The 16,001-nt window shown below is 45.6% G+C and overlaps 1 protein-coding gene across 1 annotated transcript in view; it reads left to right on the top strand.

The window, feature by feature from the left end:
• Positions 1-1,076: 1,076 nt before the first annotated feature.
• Positions 1,077-16,001, top strand: part of LOC103213716 (sterol 26-hydroxylase, mitochondrial) — a 30,994-nt gene continuing 16,069 nt past the window's right edge. The window contains exon 1 of the mRNA XM_007959461.1: positions 1,077-1,337. Within this exon, the coding sequence (XP_007957652.1) occupies positions 1,077-1,337 (261 nt within the window). The remainder of the gene's footprint in view (positions 1,338-16,001) is intronic.

Genomic DNA, 16,001 nt, shown 5'->3' with positions numbered 1-16,001 from the left:
TGCCTCAAGACAAGAAGGAGCTCTGCTGGTGCAGTGGTGAAAGCATTTGGCTGCTAACCAAAAAGTCAATGGCTTGAACCTACCAGCCGCTCTGAGGAGAAAGGCAAATAAAGATTACAGCCTAAAAGGGGTCACTATGAGTCAGAAAGGAGCTCTGGTAGTGTAGTGCCTAAGACACTTGACTGCTAACCAGAAGGCTGGCGGTTCAGCCACTCCTCAGAAGGAAGGTTGGGCAATCTACTTCCGTAGTGATAACTGCCTGGGAAACCCAAGGAGGGGTTGCTATGAGTTGGCCCAACTCAATGGCACATAACAACAACAACATGAGTCAGAATGGACTCATAGCAGTGAGTTTGGTTTAGTGGTCTTGGGGAGGGTGGGAAGAATTTTTTTTTTTTTTTTAAACTCTCATCTTTAAGTTGTTTGCTTGGTTACTTGGATGGATTCCACACTCCAGGGATCAGATGACTTTGGCCACTATGCACTCTTTGTTCTTTCCTAGCTCAGCCCTCCAGGATCAATCTGAAAAGCCCTTAAGAAAAGTCTGAGGTCAGCTTAGCCTCAGCCCTTCCCAGTCCTTCCGAGGAAGTGAGGGCCACTGGGGCGATGGCGCTTTGGGTTGGCAAATGGCTAGGCGGGCGGGCGTTTGTCTCTGAGTGAGCTTTCCCGGCCCTGGAAGCCGCCCCTGCTTCCCAGGACATCACTGCACTCCCTGCCTGGACTAAGCAGAGTTCTTTGGGAGTTAGCAGGAGCGCCAGATGGGGAGGCGGCGGCAAGGTTGACCTCGTCAGAGTGCTATGGGTCTCCTTAGTCACCCTGTCCGTCGTCCACCTTTGAGTAGCCTGGCTCCTTTCCCGGGCCGGCGATTGACCTCTGGAGAAGGGGTCCTGCTATGGAAGGAGGGAAGACCTCGAGGAAAAGTGAGCGGGAAGGGTCCACTCGGACTGCGCGCGGCCGCCCCATGCCTGCACCCCAGGCCAAACTGCCCTTGACCCCGCCCCGCCTGCTTTGTTTCCGGGGCTGGTCCAGGCGTGTCCCACTCTGAATCTACAGGCGCTGCGGAGCGAGCAAGGTCCATGGCTGCGCTCGGCTGCACCAGGCTGCGCTCGGCTATGCTGGGGACGCGGGTGCTGGGCCTCGGCCTCCGCGCAGTGGGGGCCAGGGCCAAAGCCACGCTCCCCGCCTCTCTCCCCGAGGCTGAGACAGCTGCCGCTCCCGGAACCGGGCCTAGCGACCGGCAGCTGCGGAGCCCCGAGAAGCTTCCAGGGCCCGGGCAGCTGCGCTACTTGTTCCAGCTGTTGATGCGAGGCTACGTGCTGCATTTGCACCAGCTCCAGGTACCCGGGCGGGAGCATCGCGACCCGGGATGGAGGCGAGCCCAGGGAAGAGAAGCTGGGCACGGGGAAGACTTTGGACAAAAAGTGAAAGAGAGGGGAACCTAGCTCGGTTTTTCGCCCTCGTGCGAAGTGCGACGGGAAACTCGACCTAGAGACAAAGGTTGAAAGAGGAGGGATCTGTCTTAGTAAGAGCTTCCAGATGTTACAGAAAGCAAACCCAAGCCACTGAGTTGCTTCTGACTGGAAGTGACCTTGTGCGACACAGTGTAACTGTCCCTTAGGGTTTCCAAGGCTGTCAATCTTAACAGAAGCAGATTGTCTCATCTTTCTCCTGAAGAGCATCTGGTGGATTGGAACTTCTGACCTATGGGTTAGCAGCTGAATGCCTTAACCACTGCACCACCAGAGCTCCTTAGATGTTATATAACCAAACCAAAACCAAACCCACTGTTCTTGAGTCGGATCTCATAGCAACCCCTCCTTGGGTTTCCAAGGTGGTATCATTACAGAAGTAGATCGTTCAACCTTCCTTGTTAGGTGTGGCTGGTAGGTTTGAACCTCCAGCGTTCCAGTTAGCAGTCACATGCCTTAGGCACTATGCCACCAGAGCTCCTTAAATATTATGTAATCCCTGTTTAGTTCTGTGATGATACTGGCAACCACAGACTTCTCCCAAAGGAAATTTAAGGAGGTGTGGTAGTTAATTGTATGTCAACTTGGCTGGGCCTGGTTGAGTGGTGGCTGGGAAGCTGGTGGTAGTTATTCCCCATGATGAGACTGGCAATCAGCTCCATGGTGGGATCTACCACAAGCAGCTGAGTTGCTGCCTTTGGGATGTGGTCTGCTTCCTGTATATAAGGAGAAGCCTTGGGAATGGTCTCTAGCTTATGGCACGTTTGGGCTCAGCACGTAGCCATGTCATTGTTCAGCAGCCTGTCATGCTCTGCCGACCTGGGGACTTACAATGGACTTGAATTAATGGCTGCCGTGTGGTTTGGTAACATCAGGTCTGTGCCTTTTTACTTGTCAACCTTGGGCTTAGCAGCCTTAGCAGCCAGCAGCTGTCCAAGTGAAGAAAAGCCTCTAGCTTCAGTGGGCCGGGAGCAGGAGGCAGAGCTGAAGCCCAAGGCTGAGGGGCTTTCACCCAGCCCCTAGAACCTGGCACTTTGAACTTGGACTTAAAGCCTCCAAACTGTAAGAGAATAAACTCACATTTGTTAAGGCCATCCCATTTGTGGTATATTCTTGTCAGAGAGGCTCTAGGTAATCAGAACAGGAGGATTATGGAGGCTTCTTAACAATTTGCCAGGTAAATTTCTCCTTAAGGGGAAAAAGATACCACTTTTCAAGAAGTGAAAGCTTAAATCATACACACATTAAAAAAGACATTTGTGATACATATATATACATACATATAGACACACACATACATATATATATGTATATACATATATTGTTGTTGTTATGGCTGTCGAGTCTGACCCGACTCATAGCAACCCCTCCTTGGGTTTCTGAGGTGGTATCGCTATGGAAGTAGATTGCCCAACCTTCCTTCTGAGGAGTGGCTGGTGGGTTTGAACTGCCAGCCTTCTGGTGAGCAGTCAAGTGTCTTAGGCACTATGCTACCAGAGCTCCTATATACATACATATGTGTGTGTGTGTGTGTGTGTGTGTTTATATATATATTTCCAGCAAGAAAGGTTTTTATTCAGTGGAACCCTGAAATGGAACAGGTATGAGTGGATAGCCCACTATCAAGGGACAGAGAGTGGAAAACCCAACATGGACCAAAGAGTAGGTAAACTAGAGAAGTTTTAGGAAAGAGACCAAAGGGGTTTGAGGGATCTGTCTTCCTAATTAATAAATATTAAGGTGTCTCTGCCCCAAGCAAGGTCCCTGGGTAGTGCAAGTGGCTTGCTCCTAGCTACTAACCAAAAGGTGGCATTTGAAGCCACCCAGCATGGCCAAACTTCGTCTTGCCTGCTTTGGTCAGGTTGTCAGAAGGACCCAGTCCCTGGAGAAGGATATCATGCTTGGTAAAGTGGAGAGTCAACGAAAAAGGGGAAGGCCCTCAATGAGATGAATTGACACAGTGGCTGCAACGATGGGCTCAGGTGTGGTAATATTGTGAGGTTGGCGAAGGACCAGACGGTGTGTCGTTCTCTTATACACAGGGTTGCTGAGTCAGAGCTGACTCGGTGGCACCTGCCAGCAGGAGCAGCAGTGCTGGGAAGAGTGGCCTGCCCACGTGCTTCCGTGAAGACCACAGCCGAGACAACTCTGTGGGCTCCGCTCTGTAACACACGGGTCCTCACGAGTCAGAATCAACTCCATGGCAGTGGGTTTGGTTGTTTTGTTCTTTTTTTATGCATTAAGGATTTTTGCAAGAGCTGGGATTCAGTGAGATGAGGTCCCTGCCCTCATGGGGCTTACGCACTCCTGAGGAAAATGGAAAGCAAAGGAGTAAATAAATCAATAAACAGCTCATTTTAGGAGGAGGTCCAGACTGCCCTGAGGGGTGAAGCCAGTCCAAGGTTGGAGATGGGGAGCTTTTAGGTCAGTTGGCCAGGCAGCCGGCCCCCACAGGGACATTCAGCTGTCAGTGATGTATAGGAGGAGACAGGCCTTGCTCTGGGCTGGTGAACCGTAGGCCTACCATGGGTCTGTGCTGGGGAGTAGTCAAAAATGAGAAGGAGCAGAGTGGACTGGGGTGTGGACAGGCCTTTGTGAGGGCCTTGAAGTCCAGGCTAAGGACCCAGCTCCACTTTGCCAGATGCTGAGGGGGTGTGGGGCCCTTGAGCAGGAATAGGGTGAAGATGGCCTCCGGGAAGCACCTTTCAGATTGTGGTGTGTGAAGTAGGATAGCTTGGACTGGAAAGGGTCTGGGGTGGAGAAGTCTGAGGAGTTGAGGGTTCAGGTTTGGCAGCCTCAGGGATGGCAAACAGTCTCAGCCACATGCCAGAGAAAGTGCAGCTGGACGTTGCAGACAAAGAAGAAAACAACTCTGAGGGTCAGAAGTTGAAACTGACTGAAGCCAGGGCTGCTGCCTCTGCCAGGGTTTGTGTCCTCCCCCTTGAGAGTGTCCCTGTGAGCTTAGGTGTTCCAGGTTTGGAGGGCAGGTCACAAGGTACTCAGGTGTGGTTAAAAATAAAATCACTGGCCTGGAGATCTAGCTCCTCTCAGGCAAGATTTAAGGATTTTAAGATTTAAGGCTTGATTTAACCTCCAGAAGTGTGAGAGGCTCAGTGAATTGGCCAAGAATAGGGCTGAAGGATTTCTCAGGGAAGATTTTCTGGGAGTTTTTGCTCAGGATTATCTCCAGAGCAGCAGCTACCAAAGAAATTCGAGAGGGAACTAGGAGGAGGAGGAGTCAGGAACAGAAGAAAGCCAGGAATGTAAGGCCTTTTACAGGGGCAGTCCGAACTAGGGGATGAACATTAAGTTAACCCTTCCATGACATGTGGAACATACATCGTCTGCCAACATTTGCAGCCTCTCAGATTTCCTGAGAAGCTGCTATCCCAGTTGTAGTACATGCTACGGCCTGGTGGGGATCTGTGTAACTTCGTGGATCTGAAGAAATGGCCTGTCACTCCACCAGTCCTACCATCAGAGTCACTTGGGACATGTGTGCCTCACATAATTGTATCAAAATCCATATTAGCTTAAAAAAATTTTTTCTCTGCTTGACTCCAGCATGTCTTCCATTATTGAAAATACATTGTAGCAACAAAAATTCAACATAGAAAATAATGCAGTCATGAACGGTTAATGTCACTGAATTTTATATATAAAGAATGTTGGCGTGGCCAATGTTCTGTTACTTACATATTTTTTTAAAACGAAAAAGGACAGAATTTAATTATACATACAGACTATGTATACGACTCCCCCGCTCCAGCCTCGTATCTCAAAGATCACGAATCGTGTGACCCATGGGAAATATCCCAGTCTTTACCACAGCATGTGGCTGGTGTGAGTTACCAAAGATCAGAGTGTTGTCAATCTATGTTGCTATTGTTAGTTGCCATTGAGTCGCCTGTCAACTCATGGCAACCCCCTGAGTTATAGAGTAGAACTGCTCCATAGGGTTTTCTTGGCTGTAAGCTTATAGAAACCGTTACTGGTCCTTTCTTCGCAGGAGCCACTGGGTAGGTTTGAACTGCCCACCTTTGGGTTAGTTGCAAACTTACACCACTCAGGCTTCTCTTGTACATCTATAAAACCCACCAACAGCCCAAGGGACTGCATCTCAGTGATCCACTTGTATCAGTTAGAATTTGTCTGGTTGCCACTCAGACTGACTTAAATATAAAACAGATGTATTGGCTCACATAACTGAAAAGTCCAGTAGTTGGGTGCTGTTCTGGTTACCTAGTGCCACTCTGACAAGACTATACTACAAATGAGATGCTTGAACAAACATGTTTATTCTCTTACAGTTTGGAGGCTTTAAGTCCGAATTCAAAGTGCCAGGCTCTAGGGGCTGAGTGACAGCCCCTCAACATTGGGCTTCAGCTCTGCCTCATGCTCCGGACCCACTGAAGCTGGAGGCTTTTCCTCAGTCAGCTGCTGGCTGCTGAGGCTGAAAAGCCCAAGGTTGACAAGTAAAAAGGCATAGTCCCAGTGTACCACATAGCACGCCATTAATTCAAGTCCATTGTAAATCCCAAGATCGGCAGAGCGTGACAGGCTGCAAACAAGGACACAGCTACACGCAGGGTTCAAGAGTATCATAAGCTAGAGACTATCCCCAAGGCTTCTCCTTATAAACAAGAAGCAGACCACATCCTTAAGGCAGCTACTCAGCTGCTCCCAGTAGATTTACCATGAAGCTGATTACCAGTCTCATCATGGAAAATACTACATCCAGCTGCCCAGCCACTCAACCAGGCCCAGCCAAGTTGACACACAAACTTAACCACCACAGGTGCCCTCAAGATAGTTCGTTCTGGAGAGTCGTCATGTCATCAGGGCTAACCCAAAAAACCAAATCTATTGTTGAGTTGATTCTAACATGTAATGACCCAATAGGAAAGAGTAGAACTCCTCCATAGGATTTGGAAGCAGATTGCTACATCTTTCTCCCTCAGAGCAGCTGGTGGTTTAAACAGCTGACTTTTCAGTTAGCCGCACAGTGTTTAACCACTACACCAGCAGGGCTCCTTATTATAGCTTTGTTTTTCTGCAGTTCTTTTGGCTCTGCTGTCTTACAGATGTCCTTTGTGGCACTGAAATAGTTGCCAGGAGCTTCACTCTGAGAGCACACTCTTCTCCATCTCTTTTCTCCAAAGCCTGGGCAAAAGGCTTGGGCTTTCCTATGATTAAATCAGCTTGGGTCGTGTTTCTTCTCCACAACCATTCGTTGTGCTCTGAGGACTGCCATGACTGACAACTGCTAACCTAAAAGTTGGCAGTGGGAACCTACCCAGCGGTGCCCTGGAGGAAAGGCCTGGCAGCGTGCTTCTGTCACCAAGGAGACCCTATGGAGTGGCCCTTTTCTATAATATATGACGTCACCAGCAGTCAGAATTGACTAGATGCCAACCAGCAACAAAAGCAAACCAGGTAGTGTGGCCAGGAAGGATAAGTGTACCCTAATGAGCTTAGACCCATGAAGATTCACCCCTAAAGCTGGAGCTGGGGTCCTTCCTACTCAAACCGTGTGACCATCTCACAAGGAAAAGGAGTGGAATGGATGTAAGGGAAGCTGACCACAATATCCTCTGTACCCACAGTTGTCAAAAATGGCAACTTACAGGACTGTAGTACTTAAAGAGGGAAGAGAGAGTGGGAACTGAGATATGTAAAATTTGTACTATTGCATAAATGCCAATTCATTTCTCTTTTCTAAGTAAAATAATGTCAAGGAGCTGGAAAAGTGAAATATGAACATATGGCAAATTTCCATCTTTCAAAGATGTCAACTCTGGGAATGATGACATAGTTATCCATTGTATAGCTCTTATAGCGGATTACCTGGATTGGTGGCCCTTTCTGTGCCTCCCTAATACTGGGCTATGAAGCTCCTGAGGATTGAGCCAATGTCCTTTCCACCTCTGTTCCTCCTAGCATCAGGCACAGTCCTGGGCACAAGGGAGGTTCTCAGTAATGTTTGATAAATGAATAAATGCCATGTGCCAGCTGTCTGGCTTCCTGGTTGCCACTCCTGCTAGAGTTCAAATGTCCAAGATGGCTTCTTCAATTGCAAGTTTGGTGCCTGGGCTAGTCTAGATGACACAGCTGGGGATTTCCCTCTCTCTCCATGTGGCTAGCTTGGGCTTCCTCACAGCATGGTGGTCTCAAGACAGACTTCTTACATTGGGCCGGTTTCCCCCAGAGTGAATATTCCAAGAGACAGAAAGCAGAAGTTGCCACTTTCTTAAGGCCTAGACCCGGAAACTGGCACAGTTTGGTCAAAACAGGCACAGAGCCCACCCACATTCTGGAGGAGAAGACACAGACCCTCACCTCTTAATGCTAAAGAATTTATGGTCATCTGTAATCTATCACATCCTCTTCTAAAATATAGGTACCTTGGGAGAAAATTAGTAACTATGTTAGTGGACTGCTTGGTGTGCAAGGACCCAGAACTAAAGGAATAGAATTGTATGGAAGGAAATTGTATCTAGGTCTTAGAGAAACCTGGCTGGATGCATTTCTCTGGCACCTGTCCATTAGATTAAGTATCTCTCTCCCTTGAGTCCAAAACCGAACTCATCACCATCAGGTCAATTCTGACTCATACTGACCCCCTTTATGGAAGTAGATTGCTCTGTCTTCCTTCTGTGGAGGGGCTAGTGGGTTGGAACTGCTAACCTTCTGGTTAGAAGTTAAATGCTTTAGTCATTACACCACCAGAGCTCTCTTGAGTAGTGAGTGATAAATCCTGCCAGATTCTTGCTTTAGGTTCCTCTCTTCTGAATTTTGTAAAGACCATGCTAATTCTGTTAGCACATTCTTTCCTCAGTTCGGCTAATACTGTTGACTTAGATGGTATTTCTGCCCCAGCACTCATATTACCATCAAGTCTTCCAGAGATATTCCTCCAGTTACCTTGACTGGGCTTGAATGTTTTTCAGTCTCATTTGGCAGGCATTTACATGGTGTTTGTTACAAAGATCTGTGGCAGAACTTGGTGCTCTGACTTTAATCTGCAGGAATGAGGAATTTGAAACTAAATATTAATTAAGGCCAAAAAATGTGTGAATCATATTAATTCAGCAATTGCACTGCCAGAATTTATCTTATGGATAAGCTAATGTGGTCAAAGAGGTACTAAAAATATTCAAGTTTGCATTATTTATGGTTGGAAAAGATTGTTGTTGTTATGTGCTGTCAATTTTGACTCACAGCCGCCCATGTGACAGGGTAGAACTACCCCATAGAGTTTTCTGGGCTGTAATCTTTACAGAAACAGGTCACTAAGTCTTTCTCCTGCAGAGCCACTGGGTAAGTTTGAACTGCCAACCTTTCGGTTAACAGCTGAGTGCTTAACTGTTGTGCTATGAGGGCTTTTTTAGGAAAGATTAGAGTGACTTAAATATCCTACATAAGGAGTCTAAACAAACAACAACAAAAACAAAAATCACCTACTGCCATCCAGTCGATTCCAACTCATGGCAACCCCCACTGGGTTTCCAAGATGGTAAATCTTTACAGAAGGAGATTGCCTCATCTTTCTTCTGAAGAGTGACTGGTAAGTTAAACCAAATGCCTTAGGCACTGCACCACCAGATTTCCTTATATAGAGGGACTCCAAAGTAACCAAACCAAACTCACTGCCGTCGAGTCAGATCAGACTCATAGCAACCTCTTCATGGGTTTCTGAGACAGTATCAGTATGGAAATAGATTGCCCAACCTTCCTTCTGAGGAGTGGCTGGTGGGTTTGAACCACCAGCCTTCTGGTTAGCTTTCAAGTGCCTTAGGCACTACTCTACCTGAGCTCCCATAGAAGGACTAGTTGAATAAAATTTGGTACATTCATACAATAGAATTTGATGTTGTTTTTGTTATTAGTTACTACGGAGTCAATTCCAAATCATGACAATTCCATGTGTGCAGAGTAGAACTAGTCCCTAGAGGTTTTCAAGGCTGTGACCTTTTGGAAGCAGATCCCCAGAGCTTACTCCTGAGGCCCTGTGGGTGGGTTTGAATGGCAGTTCAGTGCTTAACAGACAGATCTATATGTACTAATATGAATGGATGGCTAAGATATGGGAACAAAGAAAGGTGCATAATGATACCATGGGCCACCATGGTAGGAAAAGGAAAACTGTGGGGTGTATGTACATATATGTGCTTGCATATGCATAAAATATCTGGAAGGGCACCAAGAAACTGGTAACAATGGTGCCTCTGTGTCTGGGGTCTGGAGGTGAGCATTAGAAGGAAGATTTACTTTTCATTACATATTCTTTTGGATTGTTGGAGTTTTACGATTATGCATATATTTCCTACCTTTTATAATTTTATCAGACAACAGTAGCAAATGCACCGAAAGCTGGAGATGAAAGGATGACTGACCAAATACCTCCTTGTCCAACATAACATTTGGGGGCATTTTGACACTCCTCCTTATCTTGTATTCCTAGTTGGCTCAGTGTCCTGACTTTTGATCTCTGCCTCTGCATCTATACACTCTTTTCAGCTTGGCATCCACTGCTGACCATCCATTCCCTGTTCTTGGAATCTTCTCATTTTTCTACTCCAGCCTAGCTGGCTTATAGGCATATTTGCTTTTGGATGTGTGTGTCTGGTGGGTGGTGGTAGTAGTTAGTGGTGGTGATAAGGGGGAGAATAGTGCTCCTAGCTTCCTGAGGGCCTCTCTGAGGATGTCCCAGATAATACTTTTCCTTGGATCACTTTTGAATTATTCCATCACTTCTCTAAATCGTAGAATCAGGGAAATTCTCTTACTGTTCAACTGTCTGCTACATATCTTTGTCATTTATAATAGTTCTGCCTTCCTGCTTAAAATCAGATCTTTTTCTAATTAAAGTAATGACTATTTTTTTGCAGCTTTACTTATAAAAGCAAAAATTCAGAGATATATTGAATGTCCACCAACAAGATATATTCATACAATGGAACACTGTACAACCCTTATAATGAATACATAAGACTTTTATGTATCAACATGCAATACAGAATTATAGATAACATTCTGTAAATTAAAAAGCACACAAAAATGGATACACATACATGTGGTAGGGTCCCTAGGTGGTGCAAATAACCAGTTAAGTGCTTGACTATTAACTGAAAGATTGGCAGTTCGAATCTACCCACTCAGAAGAAAGGCCTGGCTATCTACTTCTGAATGGTCACAACCACTGAACCTTGTGAAACATAGTTCTCCTCTCAAACACATGAGGCCACCATGAGTCAGAATCAATTCCACAGGAAGTACTTCAAATTCAGAATAGGGGTTGCTCTGGGCAAAGGGACTGGGAAAAGATAAGAAGAGAACTTGGTATCTGAAATGTTAGTGCAAGATTTGCAGCAAATATGACAAATATTAACATTTATTGATTCTGGAGGGTGAGTGTGTGGACGTTTGTGATGGCATTTTCTGTGATTTTCCATATGAACTTTTCATAATGAAAAATACAAGTAGTTCCACTCATCAGAGTCCATTCAGCTTGCTCTGATCTTGGAGGACATCATTCAAGGTATGGTGTGGAGCAAGGAGAATCTGGGAATGCTGTTAATTATTTAGCACCTCCTGTCACTTGGAGATTAGAAGTCCACTTGTGTGAGAAGGTTGGGGCTAAACTCCCTACAACATTTTGTCAGCACTGGGACTTGGCCATCCCAGCTTGACTCCTCTTTACCTCTGACCCTCAACGAGGTTTCTTTGTGACATCTGTCAGCAGAGTGCCCTGTGCCTGACGTTACATTTCTTCTGTTTATCTACGTGGTAGCTGCCAACTTTAGGTGCATGTTTGTTGACCCTGGCAATATAGTACTTGGGGTTTGTGAATTTGATTTTGCTTGATTTAGTGCTCTTTTGTTGTGCTTCATTTTGTATATGGAAGCTTGATATTTCCTCCTCAGGTAAACAAGGGGATTATGTTATTGTTTTTGTTAGGTGCCGTCCAGTTGGCTCTGACTCACAGCGACCCCATGTACAACAGAGTGACATTCTGTGTGTGCCAGCCTCACAATGTTTGCTGTACTTGAGCCCCCTGTTGCAGCTACTGTGTCAGTCCACCTTGTTGAGGGCCTTCCCCTTTTTCCCTGGCCCTGAACTTTACCAATCATGACATCCTTCCCCAGGGAATGGTCCCTTCTGACAACATGACCAAAGTAGGTGAGATGAAGTCTGGCCATTCTGGCTCTCAGGAGCATTCTGGTTATACTTCTTCCAGGACAGATTTGCTCTATTTTCTGGTGATTCATGGTACTTTCAGTATTCTTTGGCAACACCACAACTCAAAAGCATCAACTTTTCTTCAGTCTTCTTTATTCATTGTCCAGCTTTCACATGCATATGAGGCAATTGGAAAATACCATGACTTGGGTTGTTGTTGTCATTATTTGCCATAGAGTTGGACCTGACTCATAGCAACCCCCCCTTGGGTTTCCAAGGCAGTATCACTACAGAAGTAGACTGCCCAACCTTCCTTCCCAGGAGTGGCTGGTGGGTTTGAACCTCCAGCCTTCTGGTTAGCAGTCAAGTGCCTTAGGCACTATGCTACCAGAGCCCCTATGACTTGGGTTAGCTGCATCTTAGTCTTCAAAGAGACATCTTTGTTCTTCAGTACTTTAAAGAGGTCCTTTGCAGCAGATATGTGCAATACAATATGTTATCTGATTTCTTGCCTGCTGGCCAAGGGGATTGTACTACTGTGTAATCCCAAAGGTGCACTGTGAATAGTTTATACCTAGTGCCTAAGGCACTGGACTGCTAACCAGAGGGCTGGTGGTTCAAACCCACCAGCAACTCCTCGGAAGGAAGATGGGGCAATCTACTTCCGTAGTGATACTGCCTTGGCAACCCAAGGAGGGGTCGCTATGAGTCAGGTCTGACTCGAGGGCACATAACAACAACAACAAAGGATTGATAACCAAAGGCAATCCCTCGTGACTGGTACTCAAATTATAGGTATAGTGCTTAGAATGTAAACAAATTAGGAAGCTCAGCTCTGAGTTGTGTATGCCTTAAAAACTCAAAACTCAAAACAGTACAATGCAAGTGGCCAAGGAGCTACTTCTTGCCTGCAGCCAGTTTTATCTTCTGTAGCTCTGTTCTGAGATGGTGGGCAGAAATCCCATGCCTTATCAGAACCGAAGAGGTAATGAAACCGTCTCATGACACCCTCCTAGGGGAACTAGAAAAGTGAGTGGGAAGTGGCCTCAGCAGCCTGTTATAGACCTCCCATTCTTTTGTGTTTGGGGAAGATTACAAGATGTTCTGCCAAGATTCATAAGCTGCAGTTCAAGCTTTTGCTTGGGTGGATTCATAGACGGTCACTGAGTCACCAGAGCCTAGTCATTCCTTTACAACCCCACCTCCTGATCTTTCACCCATCCAACTAAAAAGTCTCAGGAGCATAGACTACCCTGTCAGATACTCCAATTAATTGTCCTGATTGGCGATGTATCATATCCATTTGTCTTGGCAACATTGTATGACACTGACCACAGCTATGACTCCCAATCATTCCTTGGAGGATGGCCAGCAGCCAGGCTCCCTATCTGGAACTAGTCCAATGAAATGATGTCTTTATCCAAGTGCAAAAAGGAATGTTGACAACCACACTTACCTTGCCTTGATGGACCCCCAGGAAGTCCAGGACAACGTGATTGTCTATTACCACTTATGCTGAAGCGTTTAGAACAATCTGTGAAAAATAAAGTGGCCAATAATAATAACAGGATAAAGCCAAGGAGATCAAATTTTTCCTCAGAGTGGACAGAAAGAGTCTTCCCTTAGAGCTGGTGCCTGAATTCAGATTTCTGTCCTCCAGAACTGTGAGAAAATAAGTTTCTGTTTTGTAAAGCCACTCACATGTCATATTTCTATTATACTAGCACTAGATAACTAATACAATAACTGAGACAAGTCCCTACAACAATTGTTTCACCCTTTTTTCCAATCCTCCCCACTTGTTACCCACACACGTGCCCTGGCTTATCCCTAGGTGGCTTAATTGTTTCTTCCTTATATTTTGCACTATCCTATGTCATCTCCCATTGCAATATAGCCCTGATCAGTGTTTATATGTCTTTGCTCCTTGCTCATATCATCAGCCAAGGTGCTCATGGCCAAAATGACTTGGAGCATGGTCTTAGTCATTAGGTGATGGAGTGACATCTCTTTCTTCTCATCCAGCAAAACTGACATCTGCTAGCCAAGGAACAAAGCTTCTGTTGTCTCGTTAGGCTTTTGCCCAAACCTATCTCTAATTCCCCTCCTTTCCTGCTCCTTGTAAATGTGAGCTTCAGTATACCTCTGAGTAACTGACTGCCCTTGATTACCAGGGAGTATTTTATCTGTGGTCACAGCTCCTGGTCCTAGCAATGCTGTTTTGTTTTCTTGGTGATACAGATGAGTAAAGATTAACCGTGGGTGCTTTTCTAACTTTATAGGACTTCCTCCCCTTATCTCTAACTCTGATCACCAACACAACTCATCAGGAGTTTCAGGGACCATAGTCAAGCACCAGTTGTTCTCCTTGTCCCTAAACACATCAGCAACCAGATCCTGCCAGGATCCTCTTCCATAGTTGGCTGGTTAGCATTGTGACCTCATCAGCTTCTGGAAGAGGGGGTTAAAAATCTCGTGTACCTAAGAGTAGATGGGCAAAGCTCCTTGTGTGTGACCCCTTTTGCTGTGCAGCTTTTATATCTGGATATATAGTTTCCTAGGGCTGCTATAACAAAGTAGAGTAAGTCCCTGAGTTACAAACATCCCATTTACGGACAACTTGTGCTTGCCCTTTAATGTTTTATAAATTTGCCTTCACTTTGAAATAATTGAACTAACCCCTACTTACAACAAGTTCTTCATCACAATCACTTCCACTTGCTGCCCATAGAGCTTTTAAATAATTGAAAATTCTTTGAGCCTTTTCTTCCACTAAAAAAAAAAAAAAAAAGAAGAAAGAAAAGCCAAACTCACAGCTGTGGAGTCAATTCTGACTCATAGCAACCCCCTTTGGGCTTCTAAGGCAATAAATCTTTATGGAAATAGATTGCTCAGTCTTCCTTCTGTGGAGTGGCTGGTGGGTTTGAACTGCCAACCTTCTGGTTAGTAGTCAAATAATGCCTTAGGCACTATACCACCAGAGCTCCTTTTCTTCCACTAACCAAAACCAAACCCACTGCCATGGAGTCAGATCCAACTCATAGCAACCCCTCCTTGAGTTTCTGAGGCAGTATCACTACAGAGTAGATTGCCCAGCCTTCCTTCCGAGGAGTGGCTGGTGGATTTGAACCACCAGCCTTCTGATTAGCAGTCAAATGGCTTAGGCACTATGCCACCAGAACTCCCTTCTTCCACTAAAGTAAGGCTAATAAGAACCATATGTACCTGTCCCAACATACCTACAAATTAGACTTAAAGACATACTTAGGAATTGATCTTGGTAACCCAGGGACTGCCTGTACCACAAACTTGATGGCTTAAAACAACAGAAATTTATTCCCTCACAGTTCTGAAGGCTAGAAGTCTGAAATCAGGGTGTTGGCATTATTGAGTCCTTCTGAGGTATATCTGTTCCATGCCCCTCTCCTAAGTGATGGCTAGCTGTCCTTGGCATTCCTTAAGCTGCATCACTTCAGTCTATATTGTTACTTAGCGTTCTCCTCCTGGGTTTGTATGTCTCTTCTTTTTATGAGGAGACCAGTCATACTGGATTAGGGCCTGCCTTGATCCAGTATGACCTCACATTAGCTTAACATTCACACTATGCTATTTCCAGATAAGGTCACATTTACCGATCATGGATACCAGAGGGTTAAGACTTAACCATATCTTTTAGGGAGACACAAATCAACCCATAACACAGGAACAGCCTGCTTTTTAGTAAAAAAAAAAAAATTCACTGCCATAGAGTCAGATCTGACTCATAACGACCCCTGCTTGAGTTTCTGAGGCAGTATTACTAGGAAAGTAGATAGCCCAATCTTCCTTCGGAGGAGTGGCTGGTGGGTTTGAACTGCCAGCATTCTAGCTAGCAGTCAAAATGCCTTAGGTACTATGCCACCAGAGCTCCCTAGTTTGCAAAAGATGAGAATTTTTCTTTGCCTGCCAGAGGCATTCAGTGTTGTGACTCCACCTACATTTTTTTGAGAAAATTTATCTGGCAGCAAGTGGGCTCTAAATATTTTTGGAGTTTACCACTCACTTTTGTTCACAAAGACAACCAAGAATGAGGCCTTTTAACTTGCTGTCTTAGTTTGCTAATGTTGCTATAACAAAAATACCAGAAATGGGTGGCTTCAGAGAACAGAAACAGCTGTGCCAGTTCTTCTATGGGCCTCTCTTCTAGTGTCTGGTCACTGCCTTGCATTCTTTCCAATCCTTGGCTTTCCCTTGCTTATTGTTGTTGTTGTTAAGTGCCGTCAAGTTGTTTCCAACTCATAGCGACCCCATGCACAGCAGAACGAAACACTGCCCGATCCCGCACCAGCCCCACAATCCCTGCTATACTTG

The sequence above is a fragment of the Orycteropus afer genome, unplaced genomic scaffold, assembly GCF_000298275.1.
Source record: "Orycteropus afer afer isolate SDZICR_OR568_19922 unplaced genomic scaffold, OryAfe1.0 scaffold00002, whole genome shotgun sequence".
Lineage (NCBI taxonomy): Eukaryota > Metazoa > Chordata > Mammalia > Tubulidentata > Orycteropodidae > Orycteropus > Orycteropus afer.
Note: the sequence above shows the minus strand (reverse complement) of the source record. Positions and strands in the feature narration are given on the sequence as shown.